The 25,392-nt window shown below is 36.6% G+C and overlaps 1 protein-coding gene across 3 annotated transcripts in view; it reads right to left on the bottom strand.

The window, feature by feature from the left end:
* Positions 1-1,106: 1,106 nt before the first annotated feature.
* The window catches only part of LOC148860671 (katanin p80 WD40 repeat-containing subunit B1 homolog KTN80.3-like), a 30,579-nt gene continuing 6,293 nt past the window's right edge, over positions 1,107-25,392 (bottom strand). For 2 of the 3 annotated variants that reach the window (XM_088984165.1, XM_088984166.1), the window contains 13 exons: positions 24,633-24,703; positions 24,411-24,485; positions 20,850-20,993; positions 20,486-20,720; positions 19,839-20,366; positions 18,236-18,295; positions 18,043-18,158; positions 10,560-10,685; positions 2,456-2,530; positions 2,262-2,374; positions 1,908-2,024; positions 1,739-1,807; positions 1,107-1,658 (listed from right to left, as the gene is read on the bottom strand). In XM_088984165.1, coding sequence (XP_088840291.1) covers positions 1,595-1,658; positions 1,739-1,807; positions 1,908-2,024; positions 2,262-2,374; positions 2,456-2,530; positions 10,560-10,685; positions 18,043-18,158; positions 18,236-18,295; positions 19,839-20,366; positions 20,486-20,720; positions 20,850-20,993; positions 24,411-24,485; positions 24,633-24,703 — 1,793 coding nt within the window. In that variant the 3' untranslated portion in view covers positions 1,107-1,594. The remainder of the gene's footprint in view (positions 1,659-1,738; positions 1,808-1,907; positions 2,025-2,261; positions 2,375-2,455; positions 2,531-10,559; positions 10,686-18,042; positions 18,159-18,235; positions 18,296-19,838; positions 20,367-20,485; positions 20,721-20,849; positions 20,994-24,410; positions 24,486-24,632; positions 24,704-25,392) is intronic. The other variant, XM_088984167.1, reaches the window with a different exon arrangement.

The raw sequence follows: 25,392 nt of genomic DNA, 5'->3' as shown, positions 1-25,392 counted from the left end.
GAGTATATATTTTCCGATGAAATATTTATGAATTAATTTCAGTTGCTAGTTCCTGTTTCCAAAGTCTCTTAATTTGCGAGTACTTGGAATCCGTGCTCATGTGGAAATATTCTCCATCTCTAATAGTCATGTTAAACTATTTTTTTTGTGATTTCTATTTCATCAACTGCAGATCTGGAATGAAAAATACAGTAGTTATTAAATTCAATGGGATCTTCATGGATCAGGTAGAATTGCTTTTTAAACTGTCTGGTGTCGCATTTAAATTGGAATTTATCATTTTAAATTCACTTACACCGGAGTTCTCGAGAATGACCATAAACCATACCAAAGGAGCATTCAAATTGATTGATGATTTTATGTGCACGGGCTTCAGCAAAAGCAGAAACCATAAATTGGGTTTTAAAATTAACATGGAATTGAATTTATAGACCACCAGACTACGTTTAACAAGGGCGCAATTTTTTTTTCAAAACCTGGTTCAGTGTTGCATTGAAAATTTCTCACTGTCTTGATTCATAGTGATGGGTGCAAACATGAATCTCATGGCTGGAACCAGCTACTTTGCATTGACCAACTTTAGGTGCAAGGTTTGGAAGCAAAATTTGCTCACATTTTGAATGCAAAAATGGCTGGATAAACAAATTTACTTGCACTTTCAGTACAAAAACACATTCTTCCCAGACATCTGTAAAACTGAACTGGAGAGTTGAAAGTGACTTCAGTTCTGCATTTGCACTCTTACCAAATGCAGCCTAAGCTCAGTTTGGAAGGAGTACAGATACAAATATGTACAGTACAAATACATACAAAAATAATACTAAATACAAGGTTTTGCATTCTACATATTTGTATTTACACTCCTTCCAAACTGAGCTCTAGATAATAATCAGATTATGCACTGCCTCTGCCTTTGGGCTTTGTTTTGACTTGGCTTTAACCCAACTCCAGGTGCTGGTCTGAACGCTTTCCATTCTTCGTATTCGTGTGGGTGGGTTGGCTGGGAAAAGAGGGGGGGGGGGGGCGATCTACGTTGCTCTAGCCTTGATTTAAACAACAATGCACTGAATTATCTTCCCCCAGGGGGGTGGTGAATACAAGTACCATTTGCATAAATCTCTCATTGCCCTTTCAGGACTTCAACCAAGAAATGAAGCCCAAATGCAAATATTCCATTTTGTTTGACACGTACATTTCTATAATATATAATCATGAAACTGACACAGGCTTTTTACTCGTGCAGCGCAAAATTACAAAACAATATGTTGCTGGAAGAACCAGAAAAGGATGTGGGGTTAGAGTTATCACCTGGCATGGATTCCTCTCAGCCAGACCCTGGTGTCTGCCAAACGATACGCCATGTACAACTGTCCATTAGCATTGGTGTTTGTTCCAGTAGCAGTCAAGGACCCATCTTAACATGTATACACAGGGTCAAACAAGACGGGAGGAGGAAAACAATTGGATGCTGCATGGAGCGCTTAGAGCTTTAAAATGCACAAGCTTGCTCCTTCAACGCAACAAGCCAACAATAGCTTATCCATGTTACAAGTGCATCAAATTGCCACCATCTGTATAGTGTTAGCTATTTTGCTCATGAAACCTCTTGAAGAACTAGATTCAACTCCTGTGCAGACTTTGCAACCGAGCCTCCTCTTCTGTGCAAAGAATAGAAGATGGAAACTATGGCATGAATAAAAATTAGAACAAAGGGTGAACAAATGAATGAGATACTCACCTCACAAGTAAAGGCAAGCTGCGCTTGACCTTTTGGAGCTCAATAAAACAGACATTACAACGTTCCAGCCTGATGCCAATTAAAAACACAACACCCACCATCGTAGTAAATAAATTTTTACAAAACATGAGAAAACAAAAACCATAGATAAAAATGAAGCCAAACAAACCTCTGTTCTGCCTGGATATCCACACCAACAGACGAAGAAGCTGATAATGTTGAATGGATCACAGAACCAAAAGTTCTGACTAGTTTCAGCAGCATCTCCATAGAAATGCCTAAATGCCTGAAATTATGATCTATGGTCATCAAATTGGCATTTCAACCTACTTATGAGAAATTATGCTATTTCATGTATGAAATTAGAGCACTTGTAATCAGCCACCCCAAGATAGTATATCCCACACTTGTTCATTTTTTCTTTTTTGATGAATCCATTTGCTAAAATTTTAAAATAAAAGAAAATTTTCCTAGCAAAAAATAAAGACAAAAATTGCCCATCATGATTCTGCAAAGATCTCACCTATCAAAGCTGCTTTCCAGAAGACCTGTGAGGAGGGGCAGGAGGCATGCGCAAATTTCCAATGTGACCATATCCATTTTTTCTGCTAAAATGCTGATTACATCAGCAGCGACCTGCATTCCACAGAAGGCAATTAAATTATCAAGACGGTTTCAAAAAATAATGCCCATAACCTGGATCAGTAATATACATACAGCATGATCAGACATCTTATCCATTGCGCTAATGGCTCCCTTAACATCATTCCTTTCCCAATACCTGCGGACTACCTGCAAAATTTATATACCATTGCTGCTATTAAGTCAACGGTGCAAATATGAGTCAAGATTTTGATTATATAATAAATTTCACCATGCAGGATGAAGAAATCGGAAAATGTGGGGACATTTGGTAAATTCTGCTAGAATTTTGGGAAATATGAGAAAAATGAGGAAATACTGAGAAAATATTAGGAAATATACAGAATTGCTTAATGAAAGGTCAAAGAATGATATAGATTAATTATAGTCAAGAATACAGAGAATAAAATAAAAACTGGAACAACTATTAACAACAAAAGGGAGAAGTCTGAAAAATTTTACTAACAATTCATTAACACTCGATGAAAAAAATATAAATAATTTAAGTATAAAAAAACACAAGTGAGAGTGCATAAAAAGAATTTGACAACTTTGTTCATAAAAGAAATTAACCCTACTATATATATAGTCAGTTTAAATTGTTTAACCATTTGAATGGTTGATGGTAACAATAGAGAATAATACTTATTTTCAAAAAAAACGAAGTAAAAAACAAACAAGAGGAGAGAAAATAGGGAAAGGGACTGCTTCTTCATGACTGATTATGACTTGGAAAATGACACTCCAGCACAACTAAGTGATGCCACAAAGCCTCTATGAGGAGTATAAACTTGCAAATTGAAAAGGTATGGCAGTAGTATCTTCTTCTTCTTGCCTGCTGAGTCAATGACCAATGGCAGATCTAATTTCCTGCCGCCACCAAAACCACTACTGCAGGCTTTCTCCTCCCTTCACCAGCTGATGAGATCAGTAAAATGTGATTTCTGATGGAGGATCTGCCATCTTACTGTTGTCAGCCATCTCTCTTTCAGTCAGCATAAGCACTGCCACCACCACCTCTTCAGCCATCTCTCTTTCAGTCAGCATAAGCACTGCCACCACCACCTCTTCAGCCATCTCTGACTCTCTCTTTCATAGTCTCTAATCTAACCTTAAATATATTTTTTATCAATAATCTAACCTTAAATATGAATAGGGTTAACAGGTACTGGTAACTTAATATGCTAATCTAATGGTCTAGACCAATCTGTTGTATAACGGTCTGACACATTCTACCAGAATTTTGAACTGTTAGTCACTCAGAGAGAAACAGCTTAAAAATTGCAACCAATCATACATGGGTGTAGTGGAAGATGCGTGAACTTGCAACTGGGAGTTAGGACCCCTCCGATGACTTCTAAAGGATTCCAAAGTACAACATAAAAGACACATAAATGAACCTAGCCAAAATGAAATATATGATCACTTAACGATTTTTTATCCTATAAAACTTTTTCATTTACTATACAACCGATATCTGTAGCCTTTCCCAACCCATGATCATTCAAGTCTAATTTTGAATATGATAATTTTCTTGGATCAGTAATTAATAATCAAGAGAAAAATTAATAATGATAGTATAATAAGAGATGACAAGTAAGAAAATGAAGCATAACAAGTAGGCCTGCCCCAATCTTCATAGAAGACTCTCCAACCACATTAATTTGTTGCATTACAAATAAATCAAATCAGCCCTTAAGGCTTAAAGGGCTTAAAGACCCCTTTTAAGTAACTGTCTGCCAGCCAAAGATCTCGCTCTGTCTACTTCATTAGTTGATCTCCTGATCCAGATGAATGAAATATTCATCATAGACCAGTGTTCGGAAAATCATAGAAAATGTTTAATCAAATTCAAATTGAATAATGAACTTTGTCATAAATCAAAAGATTATTTCTGCTTTCAATAGAATGTAAAAAATTAAAGATATATCACATTAAAAGCTTAAACAAACATAAAAAAGTGACTTACTTCACTTTGAATCCATATATACCATATATGTACTTAACACAACAAATCTTACAACTTATACATTTGGTATCAAATGCCTTTACAAGATTGAAAAAGGGTATTTTTGGGATCGGGCCAAACAAGAAGCTTTGAAGCCTAGGAGGATCATAAAGAAGTAGATAACTCCAGATCAGGCTTTTTTGGTGGTTGGTGAATATCATGTTTCATTGGCACCTTGTCTTATGGGATCCTGGCCTTTTTTATGTAATTGGGGCTGGGTGTTTTGTTGGAGAGTGCTGTCATGATGATTAACTACTAGAGGGTCAGTTTTGTACAGTTTAGGGTGTTGTCTACATTTTCTATGGAAGGAAAACTAGAACTATTGTTGCTTTTCTTGGGTTGATGGTGTTAGCAAGGGAGGGTTGGGTGGGATTTGAAGTCTGTTTTTCTTCTTCTCTTAGGTGACCTCTAGCCACCTTCCTTGTATCGTTTTATTTTTCTGTTAATAAATTTTATTTTATTACCAAAAAACACTAGAAGCTCAATATGGTATAATCAAGTTTGATTTGACAGTCCCAACACAAAAGTTATGGCTCACTAACCTACACATGTTTGAAAATAAACTCAAAAACCATTCTAGTAGATCTTAAATAGCCTAAATAAATCTTATTCTAGTAAGGTTTTAAAATAAAAGACCCTTAAAAAAATTAAATTAAAGGAATGTAAGAAGTAGAGAAATAGGTCCCAATCAAAGTGATTCAAATCAGATAACAATTTTCAATTTCCCTCACTTCTAGTCCTTGGGATCCAATGAGTACATTAATCTCAATGCCTGCAATAAGGCAAGAATTTCTACTGAAATAGCAATTCCATGACCAAGCAAGCCTAAGAAAACATATAAAAGATCAACACTGGCTTTGCCCAACTGATGCTTGACTTTTCCAGACTCCTAGCCCCTCTTGGTCCCCTCCCTCTGGATTCATAAAACTGAATTTTGATGGTAGTAGCTTAAGGAACCCAGTGCCTTCTGGGATTGGGGGAGTGTTTAGGAACGAGGATGGGGTTATTTCTGCCATGTTTTCAGGCCCAATTGAAGAAGATGACTCTCTTAGGGCTGAGATTCTTGCAGTTCTGGAAGGAATCCTAAGAGCAAGAGATTTGAACATCAGGTGTTTGGTCCTTGAAGGTGACTCAGAGGTGGTGATTAGATGGCTAAAGGGAGACAGCAGTGGTTTGTGGAGCTATAGAAATGAAAGGAAAAAATTCAAATGGCTGAGTAGGGACATAGAGGTGAAGTACAGCTGGGTGAAGAGAAATGCTAACTCAATTGCCCGATGGGTTAGCCAAGCAAGAGGTGACTAGGGAATCTCTGTTTTGGGCTAATTTCTAATGTTCTTCCCTTGCATTCTGTTGGTGGGGAGTTAAGACATTTTATCTCCCCCTATTGTAATTAAAATTTCACAAAGTTTCACATCATTAATAAAGCTTACTGTTATTGATAAAAAAAAAATGCTCGACTTTTCCAGATATGACAGCAGCCATCAAAATTTAACTTAATAACTCCATGAGAAGGGGACCAATATGAGACTCAAACCAGCCTCTTGGTGGAAGATATCAAAAACTCTTGCCACCTCTTTATCACATCATCCACAAGAAAATAAAAAAACTCATGTTGTAAAGACCCAATTAATCGCTCCCGAAATTAACCATAGAATAACGTTTCCTTCAATACATCAGAAAACATCAAAACATCTTTTATGCTTCCCAAAATGGTGATAATTGACATCATCTTCAATGCAATATAACCTTTGATATTGAAAGATTTAATTTGATTTATATGCAATCAGTCCTTAATATAGGTGATTAAGAAAAGAAGCTTTTTCTGCAACTGGAGTTGTTCCAAAGAAAGATTCATTTTTCCTTGTATGGGACTCATGAGGCTTCTGCTGCAGTCCATTTAAACCAGTTGACTTCTAGAGGATGCCTCAACACAGATATTAGCTTCAAAATAGAGAAAATGGTTTGGAATTTCAAGACATCAAGGCAAGGCTAGGCAACAAGGGGGCACCTCGTCACCCAGTTGCAATGGATTTTTTTAAACAAAACCATGAATCCTAGGGTAAATCCTTAGGTTCCATTATTCCATAGCAATCAACAACCATCTTTTACTAGTAATCATCTATGATCTTCATAAAAAAGAATAACTTCATATTAAAATTAGGATGTGAATCAATTTTTTAGTTGCATTTAGTTTCAAATTTATTCTTTAGGTGTCAGTAAATTAAGAATGTGGTCTTAAAAGAGTTGCAAGTCAAATATCTACTTGTCAAGTTGGTTGATCCACATAACCGTAGGTGTTACTTTTGCTTTGTTTTTTGATTTTAGGAGTCCAATTTAGTCAAGAATAAGGGCATGGTTTATAATTTTGATATTGATGAAACATTTTGCCATGTAGAGTTGGAGAAATTCCGGAGATATTTCACTAATTTTAAAAGATATTTGGAAAATCTAAAAAATCAGGTAAGTTTTCTAGAAATATAAAATTAGTTAACAAACCTTCAAGAGATAATTAGAAGAAATGTAATTGCACAATTAAGGCTCAAAACCATAGCAAAGAAGTATATAAATCACATAGGAAAAATTAAGAGACTGTAATAGGTATGTTTCTCTTTGTCTCCCTTTTGGTCTTTAGCCATCTCTTCTTTTTTTGATAAATCATCTTCTCTTCTTTATATATGCCAATTATTTGCCATTTCAAGTTGTCTTTATTGTTATTATGTTTAAATTTGATTGAAAATATTCTTTTGTAGTCATATGTATTTTTCTTTTTCTTTTGAATTATAGTAGCTTAATGAATCTTATCAAAGTAGTAAGCCAATTATCTAATCACCAATTCCCTGTTGGTTCTTTTAGGAAAATATTTTAAAAAAATTATGATGGTTTTAATTAAATATTGAAAAAAATTAATAATGTTTTTTAATATCTTTTGAAGGGCTACACAACGGGGAGTAGTCCATCTCCCAACTCACAACCCCCCAACCCGGTGCAGGTGGGATGCGATCCCAAGGCTCTGCTACAACCAGCAGGAGACCTTACCAACCAGCTGGTTGGCACCTTGCAAAAATGTTAATAATATTCTAATATTTTATCAATGAAATCTGAAATATCGCCAACATACTGGCAAAATATTGGGGACATTTAAGAAAAAAAAGATTCCTGGAAGATTTCTTATCACCACCTAGAAAATGAGGATATTTCGGGGATATATCGCCAAATATCATCGATATTTGTAACCAGGAATAAGGGCTAGCAATTGATCAATAAAAAAAAAAAAAAAGAATAAGGGCTGACCTATTAAAAAGGCTGACCTTAAGTAATTGCCAAGCAGAACTAAAATGAAACAAAAGTAGTTTTCAACTCATTTCTACATGAAGTGCAATCCTCCCCCCCCCCCCCCCCTTCTTCTAGTGCTCTATTTTTCTGCTGGTCTTCAGCAACAGAAAAATAGATTCTTCCATTCTCATTTCTGTTATCTCTTCTATCACAGCAATATCATTCTTTTCCTTTCTAAATTCTAACTTTCGAGTTCTTATTGCTAGAATTTCTATTCTCTTCTCAGAAATCTCAGACCAGCAAGTGTATTCTTCTCTGTCTATATTTTTTGTCAGCCTTTGCTAATAAGTATAACTTTTTTTTTTTATTTCTTTTGAGGGGCTACATAACGGGGGGTAGTCCATCCCCCAACCCATAACCTCTCCAACCCAGGTGCAGGTGGGATTCAATCCCAAGTCTCCACTACGACCAGCAGGAGACCTAACCAACCGACTGGTTGGTACCTTGCACTAATCAGTAGAACTTTCTCCATCCTGCCTAAATCAATCCTATCTTCCATAGGATTCTCAAAGATATTAGATGAGACCATTTCATAATCAGTCCCTGAATGCCTCAGTTTTTCCCTGCTACACCCAGTCATCTACATCAAGTCTGCAATTTCTCGCTTTTCTATTTAAATTCAATTAAACCTTCTATGTTGAATAATTGAAAATAAAGTTTTGATAAGCCTTCAATTCTGCAGGGCTAACATGCTTGGTCCCATCCTGTCTATTGTCTATCCATATACATGTATACACAGTCTTGTAGTGGATAAGATTCCTTCTTTTTTCTATTGAGATAGATAAAGTAGATTCTAAACAGTACGCAGTACCTATTAAAACATTCACAAGTATAAGCATTGAGAGAATGTATGGGCTCTAAATACCAATAATCATTCCATCAGAGATGAAATTTAAACCTATTGAAATCCACTTGACGGAAGACCAACAAATGGCAATTGGAAGGGGATTCCAAACTCCAAAAAATATCTCCCCTCTTGCAGAAGAGATGTCTTTGCCATGCTTTGATCAGATTTAAATGCAACATGGTGTAACTCCAGATGATCTGAAACTGGAAACATTGTGTGTCCCAAGCTCTGTATGCGTAGTGACAGTAAAACAAGCAAAGCACACTTTCAGCTTCTTGACTGCATGGGTTGCATAGAGGGACATCCTTAGAAGCTTTGAGTGTCCCAAGCTTTGTTGGCAAAGTGACAGTGGAACAAGCAAGGCACACTTTCAGCTTCTTGATTGCATGGGTTGCATAGAGGGTCATCCTTAGAAATTTGATGATAAGGATAAGGATTCTGTGTCTATATGTAATCCACGTAAAAATGCCACTTTTTATGGTACATGAGGATTCCGCATAAAGTTGGTGGAAAGAATGGTACATGGGGATTCCACAAAAAGTTTGTTGAAAGAAGCTTCTCTAAGAGCCTTTGCAAAAGATTTCATCATGAAGGTTCCACCTGTTTTGCTCTCTAGATCCTTTCATCTTCCCCATTAGCTGCAGGCTACATCCTTTACAAAGTAGCCAACATTCTGGCAAGAGACTTCACCTCCCAATCATTTAAGCTTCTTAATCTTGGGATCCAAAGTGCATTTCCTTCATGAAATTCAGACACAACAGCTTCTTTATCCACTGCAAACTGATAAGACATGAATGATGCAATCTCTATCTGGAAGACATGAATGACACAATCTCTCACCAAACTGAACATCATGCCAAAGAGATTTGCTCTTTGTATATGATGGTTTAATGAGACATTCAATTTTAGCAGTTTCTTTTGGTAAACCAAAAGGCATGGTTCAATATGTTAAAACATTCTAAATTTATCCATATATTGCATCTACAAGGGTAATGTGGAACGTAACCCAAGGAATTCAAAAGCAAAGGAGACAGGAAAAATTATTTGTGACTAAGGAGATTGAGAAAGAGACAGATTTAATAAAAGAACAGCGTGGTGTGGGGACTGTTAACCTGCTGAGGATGCTTTGTTATGGCTTTAAGGTGCTTGTTTATGTGGGGGCTGTTTTGTTTTTTCTCAAAGGATATTTATCTGGAATAGGGCATTATAGAGAGAAAAACTTAAAATATTTAAGCAAAGAGGATAGAATCAAGTACCTTCACCATCTACTAGATGGATGACTGAGTCAATAATAGCAATACTATAAATACTGTTTAGGATTGATGAAATGAGGCATGGTGGCTACAAAATCTATTCGCATAAGTGGCAATGTTAAAACTTTATAATTTTCTGTAATTTATCAGGAGAATTATATGATAGGGGGGCATTGCTTGGTTTAATGGTAAAATCTCATGCTTGCATGAGAATGTGAGTTGGCCTGACAGTGGCCACTTTGTGCAAATGCTGAAGGTTAGTATCTTGTCCAGTCTACAGTCTACCATTCCCAAGACTGCAGATAGTTGGGACCATTACAGGGTGATGGCCTTTTATAAGATAACTATATAATACCAACTACTTTGCAATAATGATGAAAACCAATACAAGGACCTTTTATAATATAATATAAGGCATGAGCACATAGATATATGGGCTAATGGACAGACATATAATTGATACAAAGTAAAACTAGACATCAAAGACTTAGCATACGAGCAAGGGGGTCATAAACAGAGGACAAGAAGGTTGCGAGTAAGCATGGGCAACTCTATTATTTTCTCTCCTTCCAGAAAGAATGTAAAAACTTTCTCCTCACTCTACTTGCCATGCCAAAAAACCGTATGGTGGAGTAATTTAATCAGAATAAGAAGTTAAAAAGTAGATAAAAACATATATTAATAATCCTAACAAGCAACAAAGCTGAAGATCTATAGATTTTCTGTGTCTGAAATCACCTGTAGTTTGGTTAACCGAGACTGCATAGATCCTACAAACTGATCATGTATTTCCATTAGATCTGAAATAACATCCTCATCACTCACGGATACTGTTTCTTTTTCAGCAGGCGGAGGGCACCCTCTCTGTACAGTAAATGGAGAACAAAAACAAGAGTAAATTTTTAATATTTCTGCAGGGCACATAATCAAAAGCTTCAGCAGATCAACAGATGTACAAATGCATTTGTAAAGACATGGAAGCAAGATAGAAGGAATTTTCATAAAGGAATTGCATATTTCAATTCTTAGTCCATATACGGTAATAGGAACCAACTAGATATCTTAATTTAACAGGTAAAGAAAACATTTAAAAAAATTAGTAGAAAGCAGAAAACAAGCACTTACAAAATGAAGCTATGCATGCCATGTAGTATTTCTTTTTTTTTTTAAGATAAGAAACAGAGTTGGGAGGGGTGTGGGAGGGAAGCTACAGTTTTCTGAAAATTATGGCTAACTCCACAAGTTAACCTTCCGAAGGAAGTGGCTTAACAGAAACTTGTTCCTAATAATCCACCTGAACACCTAAGCCTCACAAAACTTCCTTTTGCAGTTCATATAATGGCTTGTCAATATGAGGCATACTAGAAAATATGAACTTATACAGCCTACAAAGCTTGAATGTTCCTATGACAACTGTAACACCTGAACTTTCTTATGATACCCATAATAGACAGATGTGGTATGTAATCAATACAACACTAGATGCTTGTAACACTATAGAGTGTACTTTATAACAAGAAGCCATGAACTCTCCCCCCCCGCCCCTCTTTCAACTAGTGCTATGCTTCTTCATTTTTCTTAAGGAGGCATAAACCTCCTTGTGTTCAGGAGGCTTATGCCTCTTACGTTCTGAACTATGCCTGTTTTAAAACATTGAGTAATTCCCATCATTGTTATTTATAGCAATTGTCTGTCATCATTACCATTTATAGTAAAAGATGACTTACTATTTAAAAAAAATCTGGAGTCTTAGAACTAGAAAGTTACAGTGTCTTAATTTGAAAAGAAAGTTTCTACCTTTTGTTTTAAGATTAAATACAAGGAATTGGAGCCCAAATAGGATTGGAAGTTGCTAATTTGGGTTATTAAAGAGTGTCAATGTTTTCAGTCCATTACTAGTCTAATTTTTTCTGTCTTATTATTAGTTAGTGCCACAGAGGTATATTTGTATTTTGTAATTCTTCTTATTTTTTTATTATGTTTGCTCTCTTGCATATCTATAAATATCATTGTGGGTACCGCCAGCCCAGATTTGTGGCTTTCCCATCTTTATCCTCTCTTCTCTCCTCTTCCTCTTCTACTCTCCTACTGAATCCAAGTGAAAACATCGTACCAGAGCTGTGATCTAGTGATCTGGGCAGTAGAAGATTGCAGATCAACTTCTCTTCTCCCTGCGTTTTTTTTTTTCCTTTTTTTGGACTGTAAAGGGAAAAAACCTACATTGGACTGGTTTAGGCTACTGTCTCTACGTGTTCCCCTCCTTTTTCTTGGTACTAGTACCAAGATTAGTTGGTTTCAGTGACATACAATGCTGTGAGGAGGGTTTCCACAAGGTGTATGCTGGTTTATGGTGCTGCAGTGTATTGTAGAGTCCTGGTTCAGCAAGTAGTTACTGTCTGTCACTACCAGATGTATTCTGTGGGTTGGTAGTGGTTTGTTTATGGTGCATTGGGGCTGTGTGGCCTGAGAGTTAACAGTTACAGCAGTTCCCCTGGGTTCAGCTAGGGTTTCAAACCTGTTCTTTGTGATAAATCGTTAGTGTGGGTGATCACTGCAATGGCAAGTGAAGATTCAGCTTCCTCCAGGGGTATTTCTTCTCAAGGAATTTCAGTATGGGGCTTGACAGCATGAGTTTTCCTAATGTCCATTACTCTGAATGGGTTAAACTATTTGGAATGGTCCAAGGGTGTGAGACTTTATGTAACAGCTAGGTGAGGCTTTATGATAGGTGGGACTAGAAGAATAGTATGGTTACATCCTGGCTTCTTGTTGCTGTGGAACAGGAGGTGAGGAAGAATTTATGCGGGCTGATACAGCAAGTGAGAGTTTGGAGCAGGCAAAATCTACCTATTCTGAACAAAGGCTTTATGCCAAGATTTATTAGTTACAGGATGAATCCTCTACCTGTAAGCAGGGCAATCATAGCTTGTCTGCTTACTATTCAGCCCTTACCTCGGTTTAGAAGGAGTTGAACCACTACCAAATTATGGAGTAGAAGAACGACGATGATGATGCAAAGGCTTACAAGAACTTGGTTTCTCAACAGAGAATTTTTGCTTTCCAACTAGGTCTAAATCTAGTGTATGAGCCTCTCTGAGTTCAGGTTTTGGATAGTAGAGATCTCCCACCAGTTCAAGAAGTATATGCCATTATACAGTCATAGGGGAGTAGGAGTGATGGTTATAGCTAAGAGGGAGCAGCAGATTGCTCCAGCAGTGAAGGGTAGTAATAATGGTGTGAAAAAATTATAAGAGGAACGATGACAAGGATAAGTTGTGATGATGAACCCATTGCTGTCGTGCTAGACACACATGGGGCAAGGACTAGGAGCGAATAAGGGGCAAGGACAAAAGAAATACAATGCAGCAAATGTGGCGGCCAATGACTCTTAGACTAGAAGTATAACTACTAGTAATTCTCAAGAGCATCAGACTGGTTCTGACCCTAAGGAGGATATCATTAACTCTTTTAGGGAGGAGTATATCATTAACTCTTTTAGGGATCACCTAGAATCCTAAGGTAGGGCACTGCGTCAGATGGATCTTCTATCTTACACAGTACCCTACCATAGGATTCTAGATGATCCCTCAAAGAGTTAATGATATCCGCCTTGGGGCCGTACTCACTCCACTTCTTTTGCATCTACAACAAGTAAATGCAGCCTCTGCTTTCCATGTTTCTACTTCCACCCTTGATTCTCCCTAGATTATTGACTCAGAGGCCTCCAATCACAAAACCAGTAAGTGAGACATGTCTAGGAGGGATAAAGTGAGACTTGTAGATTGTTTGTTCTCTTGACTCAGAGGCCCCCATGGCCTTGACCCTTTCTAATGTGTTACATGTTCCTAAGCTTCCTTAAACTTGCTTTCTGTTAGTAGTATCACTCACTCTATAATTGCAATGTAACTTCCTCTCCTTGTTCATGTGTTTTTCAGGACCTAACCTCCATGAAGACGATTGATAGATGAAGCATGATGGATGACCTTTACATTCTTGAGAATAAGCTAATCTCTCGGTTTCTACATCCGACTCAAGTAGTCAATTGAGTCAAGATAATAAGAGTCAGGTGTTTTTGGGGCACAATTGTTTGGATCATGTTTCTTTTGAATTGCTAAAGTATTTGTTTCCTAGCTTGTTCAAGTCTTGTTTAACACCCAACTTTCTGTGTCAAACATGTCAACTTAGTAAACTTTGTAGAAACTCTTTTTCTTCCAATAATAAAAGATCAGAATTTCCTTTTCATATTGCGCACTCTAATGTTTGGGGACCCACTGCTATAATCTCTGAGGGTGGATACAGATATTTTATAAGTTTAGTTGATGATTTTTCTCATTACACGTGGATATTTCCTATGTGAACCAGAGATAAAGTTCCAAAAATTGTAAACGATTTCTAGCAAATGGTGTTTACATAGTTTCATATGGAGGTTCAGATATTTCAATCCGATAATGCAAAAGAATACTTTTGTGGTGATCGAACTAATTTTTTTGCATCACATGGATCCCTATACTATAGCTCTTGTGTAAAGACATCACAACAAAATGGTGTTGTAGAAAGAAAAAGTTGTCACCTACTTGAAGTGGCTCGTGGTATGATGTTGCACATGAATGTTCCTAAAAGTTTTTCGATGGATGTTGTACTTGTTGATGCCTATCTTGTTAATTGTATGCCCTCCAGAGTGTTAAATTATAAGGCCCCGCATCAACTACTTTATTCTCAGTCCCCTTTGTTCTCCATCCCTATTAGAGTTTTTTGGTGTCAGTCCTTTGTTCATGATTTGTCCTCTTCTCGTGGCAAGTTGGACCCTAAGTCTATTTCTTGTATTTTCCTTGGGCATCCTTCTACTTAGAAGGGTTATAAGTGTCTAAGCCTTTCTATCTCGCTTCTCCTTAGAGGGAGAGTTGTGTAGAGAAGCAAGCTCAGCCAATTCATCTTCCTTCCATCCCAAATCCTACTCCTTTTTGTGTTTTTCTTCTTAAGTGTCGCAGAGATGATCAAAGTTCTAAGGATGTGGAGCTCCTAGCCTCCTAGATACTGTGCATCCAATACCACCAAATTCTCAAGAGGCAAGACCTCAGTTAGGTACTCTCATCCCTGTTGATTCTTCTGTTCCCATTGCTATTGATAATTGTGTGGATGACCTTGACATTCCCATTGAATATAGAAAGGGTGCCAGGTCATGCAATACTTCCCATTACTATTGATAACTGTGTGGATGACCTTGACATTCCCATTGCCCATAGAAAGAGTGTTAGGTCATGCACCACTAAACACCTCATTACCCACTGTCTTATGATCACATTTCACCCTCTTATTGTGCCTTCTTGTTTGCCATTGATAGTATCCCCATCCCTAAAAGTGTTGCAGAGGCTTTGTCTTACCTTGAATGGGAAGATGCTATAAAGGAAGAAATTAATGCCCTCCATACCATAAGAATAATACCTAGGAGTTGGTGGATCTTCCAAAGGGGAAGAAGCTAGTATGGTGTAAATGGATTACCCATTATAGGTATTTTAGTGAAGCACAAAATGGATGTGACAGTAGAAGGGTAAAAGGCAAGGTTGGTAACAAAAGGCTACACACAGGTGTATGGCATTGATTACATCAATACCTTTGCACCAGTTGCAAAGATTAATACTATTTGTGTCCTCCTATCTCTAGTTCCTAATCTTGATTGGGAGTTGCATCAATTTGATATCAAAATTGCTTTCTTGAACAGTGATTGAGAGGAGGAGATATGTAGACTGAAGAAATCTCTATATGGGTTGAAGCAACCTCCTAGAGCTTGGTTTAGTAAGTTCCATTATGGTTGTTTAGCAGATTCGCTTCAGAAAATGCCAATTTGATCATACTCTCTTTATCAAGAGGAATTAAGGAAAGGTTGCAATATTGATAGTCAATGTAGATAATATTATAATTACAAGTGATTAGAACTCCGGGATACAGAAGTTGAAGGAACTTTTAGCCACTCAATTCAAAGTAAAGGATCTAGGACCTCTATGGTACTTTCTTGGGATTGAGGTTGCCCATTCAGAAAAGAGTATCTTCGTATTTCAAAGGAAGTACATCTTAAACCTCTTGAAAGACATGGAAAATAGGTGCAAAACCAGCCAATACCTCTATTGATATGAATCATAGATTGGGTGACCATGATGGTGAACCTCTAAAGGATGTGAAACAGTTCCAAAGGTTGGTGAGAAGGTTTTGTACTTGTCAATGGCACGCCCTGATATTGCATATGTTGTGGGAGTCTTGAGCCAGTTTATGCACTCTCCAAAAGTACCACACTCGCAAGTTGCAGAAAGGGTACTTGGGTATGTGAAGAAATTTTAGGGCTGGGTTGTTGTTCAAAAACCATGGTCACCTAATAGTGGAAGCTTCTATAGATACAGATTGGATAGGTGTGGATGATAGAAAGTCTACTGTTAGGCATTGCACCTTTCTAGGTGGAAACCCAGTGACTTGGAGGAGAAAGAAGCAATGTGCAGTTGCAAGATCAAGTGCTGAAGCAGAACACAGAGCCACGGCACATGGGGTTGCAAAGGTGCTTTGGATTAAGAGCTTACTAGGAGAGTTGGGGCTCTAATGTTGACAGCCTAATGCCTCTCTACTATGACAATAAGGCAGCTATAAACATTGCTTCTAATCATGTTCTCCATGACAAAACAAAACATACAGAGGTGGACAAACACTTCATAAGGGAAAAGCTGGATAAAGGTGAAGTGTGCACCCCCTATGTCAATTTAGAAGAACAACTTGCTGATGTTCTTACCAAGGGACTTCCATTTTTGTGGAATAATGAGTTGTGTGACAAGTTGGGTGTGATTGACATATACAGCCTAACTTGAGGGGGAGTGTTGTCAATCCATTATTAGTCTTATTTTTCCTATTTTATGACTAGTTACTTTTGCAGGGGTATACTTGTAATTCTTCTTTTTTTATTGTGTTGGCTATCACATACCGATAAATATCAATGGGGGTATCACCAGAGCAGATTTTTGGCTCTCCAAGTTTTCTACCCCCTTCTTTTCTTCCTCTCTTCTCTTCTCTCTTCCTCTTCCTCTTCTATTCTCCTACTGAATCTAAGTGAAAACAGTCAAGAAGTCTTGTAGAGAACACTCCATTGACCACTCTACTATGGGTCGGTTTGGTTTGCAATCGAAATCAGAATTGAAATCTCTTGGAATCAAAAGCACCTATTCCTCCCACCTGTTTCCATAAGATTTGCATGACCCCCAAGGAGGGTTGGCACTGGGTAAGTATAAATAGGGTTTGGAGTTTTTAACTCATTTTTTAGTCGGCCAACTGGAATGTTATTCTCATTCACAAAGGGGGAGGCCAGAATGGCAATTCCCTCAACCATAAGATTTGCATGACCCCCAAGGAGGGTTGGCATTGGGTAAATATAAATAGGGTTTGGAGTTTTTAACTCATTTTTTAGTCGGCCAACTGGAATGTTATTCTCATTCACAAAGGGGGAGGCCAGAATGGCAATTCCCTCAAATGGGAAAATGCCATTTCACCAGAATGGGGATCGAAATCCCATTCCACCCAACCAAATGGCTGGAACTGGAATAGGCCATTCCAATTGCGATTATGGACCCCTGTTCCTACAAACCAAACTGATCCTATTTTTTTATATTTTTGCCATACTAAGAAGTAAGGATTGATTAAAGAATTTTTTTTTTTCTATTTCTACCATAGCCAACAACTATATTAGAAGTTATTCTTGCTTCCTCTATTTTATCTTCTTTGTTTGTGTGTTAACATTTGCGGCTAAAGCTTGTTATTGTGTTAGAGATTTTTCTGCTCCACTTAGTGTCAACAAATTTGTAGTGTATTGAAATTTCGTAGGGTGCAATTTTAATCACACCATTGTTATCATCCATGCAGATAGATTAACCTGTCATATCATCTATTACCCCCTTAAAAACATCAGACTCTCAAACACCCTTTATTTAATGTATCAACTATCAACCACCAAAAGATATGACACAATATGCCCGATACAGGACGTATCATATTGATACTTTGAGCCTTGCCACCACCATATTTCCAAGTAAATGCCACCATCTGCTATCAGTCTACTTCATTCAGTAAATAAATATGCAGCTTATTTAAGGAAAAATATTGAAAGAAAAACAATAAAAGAAGGAAGACAAATGCAGAGACAGAGAGCACCACAATTTACAGTTGGAATTGGGCAAAAGAACTACCATACCTGATTAAATGAGTTAACAGTAGATGCTGTTTCAGAGGAATTATTCAATGTAGGTCCTTCGTGGCAAGGAGATCTTTCTCTCTTCTCCCAGTTCGCAACCAGTGAACGTGTCCTCCCTTTTTCAGAATAACAAAACATTTAGGCTTAATTAATAATATGAAAAATATCATATGCAGCACAGAAAAGGATGTACCTCCTTTTTGGACTTCAACAGAACAAGCATCCCGGTTTACTTTTGGCAACCGTGCATCATCTGAAACAAAATATTGGAGCTTAATGACTTAATCCTTATGTTGGACAGTCATAATTATTATCAAAAAAAGATTACTCATCAAGACTACACAAAATGCATACAAGAAGACTTTCAATACATCCAACTACGGGGAAAAAGAATGACAAATATTTATATCATGTAGCAGAAAAGAAGATGAAATGTTCCAGCAAGTTCCCACAATATGAAATGTAGTCATTAGTCGATCAGTCGGTGTCAAATCCCCACACAAATATTTTACCAATGCTCGCAGCTCAGATAAATGCATCGATATTTCAGTTATGAATAAGGAAACTTACTCAGGGAGATATGACAGAATAACAGTCAACTAATTCATTAAGTTGCAATTAGTGAGGAATCAGTTACACATGCTGCATGTAATGGGCCATACAAATGAGATGCCAGGTCATATTTGTCATCCACAGTAAAGATAAATCTGAAAGAGTGTTAGAGCCCTTGGACTGTTAAGAAGCCATATTTCATGGCAAAAAATAGTTTATCTTTAGTCTGAACCCAGGTCACTGGTACCAAGATCAGATCTTTTCTTTATCTTTTATTTTTTTTCTGACATGACAAAGGATTCCAAAGGAGCCCAGGCAAACCAGGGAAACACAAGTAAAACTGTAAAAGACAAGAAGACATCATCCCAAAACATAATAACTTCAGCAAAACTCACAATCCAATAAATAACCCTCAGAACACATAACTAAAACAAACAATCAAACTAGTCCACGCACCTCACAGAAAAGAGCACCTCACATCTCAACCAAATTTAGAAGAAACCATTGCTACCTTGCAAAACTGAAATCAATACGTTTCAACTGGCCTATCTTACAGGGATGCTTGGTACAGTTATAAAGTAAACCATTCTTTTTCACATAGTTAAGTTTCTGGTTAGGCACACATACATACACAGATAATAACTTAATTTGCAACCTTCAGTGGAACATTCTCAATAAGAGCCTCTCTGGTTTGGGATACCTAAAATTCAGTGTTTCTAACACTAAAATTGTCTCTCTTCTATTTTCCTCATTTCTTCTTTAATTTTCTACTTGATATGGAGAACTAATTTACAAGCAGTCTTCTGGGCAACAGGTTTATAGCATATAAATTGGTTTGGTCCATAGTTTTTGTTTTCATACTCCTATCACTGTTTCATGCAACATTATTATTAATTAGAGAGAGAGAGAGAGATCTAAACACCAAAATGACTAGAACTGAACCATGATAACATCAAATAAAACAAGAATATGCCATTCTGTCAGTCTATCACCAAAACATCAAGATCAAGAACAAATAGATAACCCAGTTAGATGAACAGTATGACAAAAAAAAACACATTGGTTTTTTAAAGATAAAAGATGGAAAGCTTCCAAGAATTCAAATTGCCTGAAGCACAACACAAAATACAAGATTAACTGAAGAACAATAGCCATGAATTAAAACCTTAGAAATCACAGGCAACCACATCTGGCACATATAATAAAATGAGGAGCTAAATAACTCTCAAGAAGTTAAAGCATACAACTTTCGTGTTGGAAGCTAGAAGGTGGCTCTACTGATGTATTTGTTGCATGTTTCCCGAGCCCAACGCATCTAATATCCATAACATTTCTTTCAGCTGTAGAGAATGCAGGGTTTAAGCCATCACCAGCAGGAAGGAAATTCTGGTCTGTAACTTCACTTAATTCCGTGTTCCTATAACCTATGGTTCCAGGTTGGACAGAAACATTCTGCTTCTCTGAATCATCCCGGCTGTTTGACAGCTTTCGAAAATCAGTAGTTTTTGACTGCATGGAGAGTGGATTTGTTCTTCCAGCACTAATAATTTCTTTACGGGATTCAGCAGCCTGCTCCAACCTTGTACTTGTTCTGGGAACAATGACGGGAATTACATCTGACTTGTTGAAGATCGAAACATTGGTTGTTGAATGGGACTTTGAAGCACTCCTCTTCAGAGTTGTACTAGGTGCTGTAGATGTATTTGTTGTAGTGGTCTTTGGACCAGAATTTAGGCCCACTCTTTGAGGAGTACTGGGAATACTTCCTGTGGCTTCATTCAGTAAACAGAACCCATAAGAAGAAACTCCCCTGGGCTTTAAAATTTGAAGTAACTCAGAAGGAATGACAATCCAAGTAAAACAGAAGAGGAGAAAGGAAAGATTAGCATACATGACAACTGTTTGGACTCCTTAGCAATATGGTCTGAATTTTGTGAAACCGACAACCTCCCTAAGGATTTTGTTTCCTTGATTAAAGGATCTGAATTTTGTGAGACTGATAGCCTTGCCATGCTAGCCTTTGTGCTGCTGTCGGTTAATATAGACAGATTCCCACTTGACGTTGATTTTGATTCTGGATGACCATTTGATCGGGTGACACTAGCTGCTGCATATGGCTCTATGCGCTGAGATACAAAAAGCCAGATGTTGTGAAGTTATGCAACATTTTGAAATTCAGATACAATCCAACACCACAAGATAAGAATAATAGCAAATATATAGGGATGCAACCACAGTGAAAATCCAGGTCATACCGAGAGATCCACAACCCATACTCCAACACAACTTTGATTATAAGAGCATCCAAGAAGTTTTCCCTCATGAATGTTCAGATCTGATAATCTAGACCATCCCACGTCCACAGCATCATGACATCTTATTGGTTCCCAAGAGAAAACCTAGACAGTGATCAACATCAATCAAAAGCTAAACTATGAGAATATCAACTTTATTCAATTAATCATGTTCATGTCAAGGTTATAGAACTATCTGTTATTTGTAACTAGTAGATGGTTCAGATTATCTTGTCAAGATAAATTGCTCAAAAGTATTATGAAAATTTAGAAATTATTCATTGACACTTCAGAAAACGATTAAAGGAGAATAAGTAAATACTTCTGAGTTAATTATAACAGTGAGCCCCTATATAAAGCAGTAAACAATGGAAAATAGACAAAAATGTTTCTATCATATATGTAGGACCCTTTAATCATTAACGAAATCAATAAGAATAGAAAGAAAAGATAAAATATGATCAATACACCTAGCCAACTGTGTTAAAAGCAAGAGGCGCAACAGAAGCGCAATGCACAAGGCACATGCCTAAATGAAGTGAAGCACAACTTTTGCAAAATGAAAATAACAAATAAAAATTTGACATATAAGAATATGTAAATCTGGATTGCATCATCATCATCATCTAAGCCTTGTCCCAACCATTAAGGCTCTGCTATATGAATCCTGCTTTGCCATTCCATTCTGTTCAGTGCCGTATACATCATTACAGTATGGGTACTTAATCATTTTTTATTACTAGCAGGTCACTTCTAATGCCCTAGCATGAGCATGAAGAGACAAATCAAGATCCATGACCATGATAGTTTGGCAAAAGTTTTATTGCCAGTTGTCAACCTGACATAACTCTCCTCCATTGTCAAGATTTTATATCAAATAAAAAGCACATAAACATCCATAATGTCATAATGTGATAGTCCATAACCACATATAATAAGAAAAAAACATTGATAAATCAATATCTATGAAATGCCATAATCCAAATACATTGAAGACATAAAGATACATGAAGGCATCAAGAAGGTCAAAATCAAAGTTTAAAGTTTCACAATAACCACAGAATAAATCATAGTGGAAGAGGTTCAAGCCTATGAAACTCTAAATGTGTTTGTTTGTCTCCTGGTTGCATCACTTTAGGTAGCTAGTGCAAAAATGTCTAGAATTCCTAGTACTAGGAAGTTAGGGATTTTACAGAAGTGGAGGGCCAACAAGCCCAAAATTCATTCTCAGGGTTTGGGATCAGAGGTTTGTTGGACTCCTGTTTTTCTTCAGTGGAAATTTTTCTATCTAATATCTTACTCACAACAACTAGAGCTTCAGGTATTCAAAAGATTTTGTTTTTGTTTATTTTAAGTCAATAGACCATTACTAGTGTACAAGCAAAAATAAAAGGCTATTTAGAAGTTTTCTTTTTGAAAGCAAGGTTATTTGGAAGTTAATAGGCCATTTCAAAATGTAAACACCTTAGAGTATAAAAATAAATAAAAAAAGCAAGGATTGCCCTACACCTCAGTCCAAACACATGCCTAGACACACCAGATGTATGCCTTTTAAAAGCTGAAAGCGACACCACATGTGTGAAAGCGGGGCACAGGCCTTAAATTCTGCCTCGCTTGTGCACCTAGGCATGCCTGAGGCGGAGTTTTTAAAATATCAGCCTAGTGATCAAAGGAAGCACCAAATTCACAAAGTGTCTCATCAATAGGTCAAACAGAAACGATTAGACCAGTAACAATCAAGAAAGAAACAATAAGGTGATCCAGGAGTGATGAACATGAATACAACTTCACTCTCCAACTTCAATGTTTTCAAAATTGTATGATTTGGGATTCAAATCATATAATTCAAATTGAATTGCAGCCAAAAAGATTCAAAATGCAAAAGACAAACTCCAAATACAAATCGTTGAATCAAATCATAAATCAGGATTTGAAGTTGAACCGAGCAATTTAACGTCAATAGTGTTTTAAAGAGTGAAAGACATTTCAGGCCACATTTCGTTTTATTTAATGAGGGGTATGCATATTGCCAAACAGGCACATTGAATTTTTAGCTTCTTTTTTGTCTCTTTTTGTGCTTTGAAAAACAGGGATTCTATCCCATCTTTGTCTCTTTTCTTTTATGCTTTAAAAACAGGGGTTCTGCCCCATATTCCACACTGTTTTGACTTTCAGCATGGTACATTATTGTACCATGCCCCATATTCTCAATCCACACTGAGATTGACAAAAAATTGTTTTGACTTTCAGCATGGTACATTATTGTTCTCATTCTCAGATATTAAACTGAATTTGCAACATGAATATGATATAGCTGTATGATTGTTCTTGAATTATTCAATTCTTGTTAACATGAAGGTGACACAATTGTTCTTGAAGTATCCTAATTCGTATGTACATACATATTCTCTTTGTATAAGTCCTTTTCTACCAATTCTTTGTTTAAGTCCTTTGTCTTAGTGTTCTTTGTGCTTTAGTTGTCAATATCTTTAAATTTGAGGAAGCAGTGGAGATTAAAGAACAGTTGCGATTTTTTTCTTAACTATGGAACAAGTAAATGGTTGCTGTACTGTGTTTTACTAGCAGTTAAAAAAAATGTCATTAGTACATATTTAAATTATGCCTATAGCTGAAAGTTGGTGAAAAGACACGTTCTTTTTTTTTTTAGATTTTCCAGTAATTGTTTTAGGAAATTTTTTGGCATCTTTTTTTACTTTTAGAAAAATCAGAAAAACATCTTACAATTCACGATACGATTCAATTCAAACCTCCTTGAGATTTACAATGCAATCACCAAGAGTTAGATCCCTCTCAATGATTAAACTGCTAGCATCAGCACTAATATTGCACGGACATGGAATTTATCAAAAAAAAATATTGCATGGACATGGACAAGAGAACCAGAATCTGATGCATGTCTGGGAATCTGAATAAGATGAAAAACATAAACTAAGGTATTTTGGAGATCCAAACTGTAGGTGATCTAACATAAACCTTTCTTGTCCAATCTATTTTCTATGATTTAAGCTCCCCAAGAAGTCCACTGAGTTCAATTCAAGAAAAACAATACTTCCTTTCAAGTCAAAGGATGGTGCAGAAATTTCCCTTTGCTCTCGGTTGGAGTAAAGCAAATGCAAGGATCTTGACAAATGATATTATAATCTTGGCATATAGTATTGTAATTAATTCTTTTTTCATATGGTGATAAAGTTTCTGATTACCAATCAAAATAAAATCTCAGTGCACTGGCTGAACATACAAGGGGACAGGTGTTCCATTTAAGTTTGTGCTCAAAAGTTTAAATTTATAAAAGTAAGTAATTACATTGGTTCAAATGAATGAATTTCCGTCCACCCAAACAATATTAGTTATTAACATATAGCCAGACACCTTTGGTGTAGCATCATCTATGGGTACTTGTCCCCTTGTACCAGGATTAAAATTGTTATACAGAACATTTAACATTTTGCATTGGTATCCATGGAAAAGGAAACATCTCATATAAATAAATGGAAAACTTACCTTCAAACTTTCATGTAACCCACAAAGCAGGTTTCTTCCATCAGGATTAAAAGTCATAGATCGTACCCCAGTAGTCTGCCATAGGAATAAAGATGGAAATAAAAAGTATTTGTTTAATAAGCAAAAATGTATAACAATTTTTTGAAGGCAGTAGCTAAACCCAGACCTTTAATGAAAGTAGCAATCAAACCATAATGGTAATAAGAAATATTCATAGGATACCTCAGGTCCAGCTGAACCAATCAGCTCAAAAGTCTCAAGATCCCAAAACTTGACAGTTCTATCAGCTGAACCTGCAGGTTCAACCAACATGCAGTTGTAGTTACGAAGGGATTAGGCTATACAATAACAATATGGACAAATATTTAGAGCATATGATGAATGGTCCGAATAACTAATTATTATAATTATAAGGTCAAGGTCATCTGTTTAGGGTTGATTTTTAATTAAATCTTCTTACTAATATCAACATTATAGTGGGTCCTACCCCCTGAACAGTGGAATGGAAGATCAATATTCATGTAGCCAACCCTACAAGGTTAGGAGCTGGGACAAGGCTTGGTTGGGTAACTTCAGTTCTATTGAGTGTGTCCCACTCCTTGCGTGCATGCATGTTTAATAGCCTATTGGCTCAACTTAAAGTACATAAACATATTTATGAAACTCATTCAAAATAAAAATGTATAAATAAAATTAAAAAATAGCATATAATACATATTTAAGCACTTAACAACTTAAGCATGTGAAACTTTCATCAAGTAGTTAATGTGATATTACACATTTGGCATTTGGCATTCTACAAGCCACTTCTATACCAAACCCCTTGAGGCAACCCAAATAGGTCCATGCCAAGGTCTTAAATTTTTAACTTGTATGTAGAAAGATAATTTTTGTAATTTTAAATGTAGTTCTTATCTTTTGAAACATATCTTGCATCAAGGATGAGGCAAATAAAAACAAAATGTTGATAGGTGTCATCTAA

This window comes from Nelumbo lutea, chromosome 4 (genome assembly GCF_056320005.1).
Source record: "Nelumbo lutea isolate HS-2025 chromosome 4, American lotus-T2T, whole genome shotgun sequence".
NCBI lineage: Eukaryota > Viridiplantae > Streptophyta > Magnoliopsida > Proteales > Nelumbonaceae > Nelumbo > Nelumbo lutea.
This window is presented reverse-complemented; position numbering and strand designations above follow the sequence as displayed.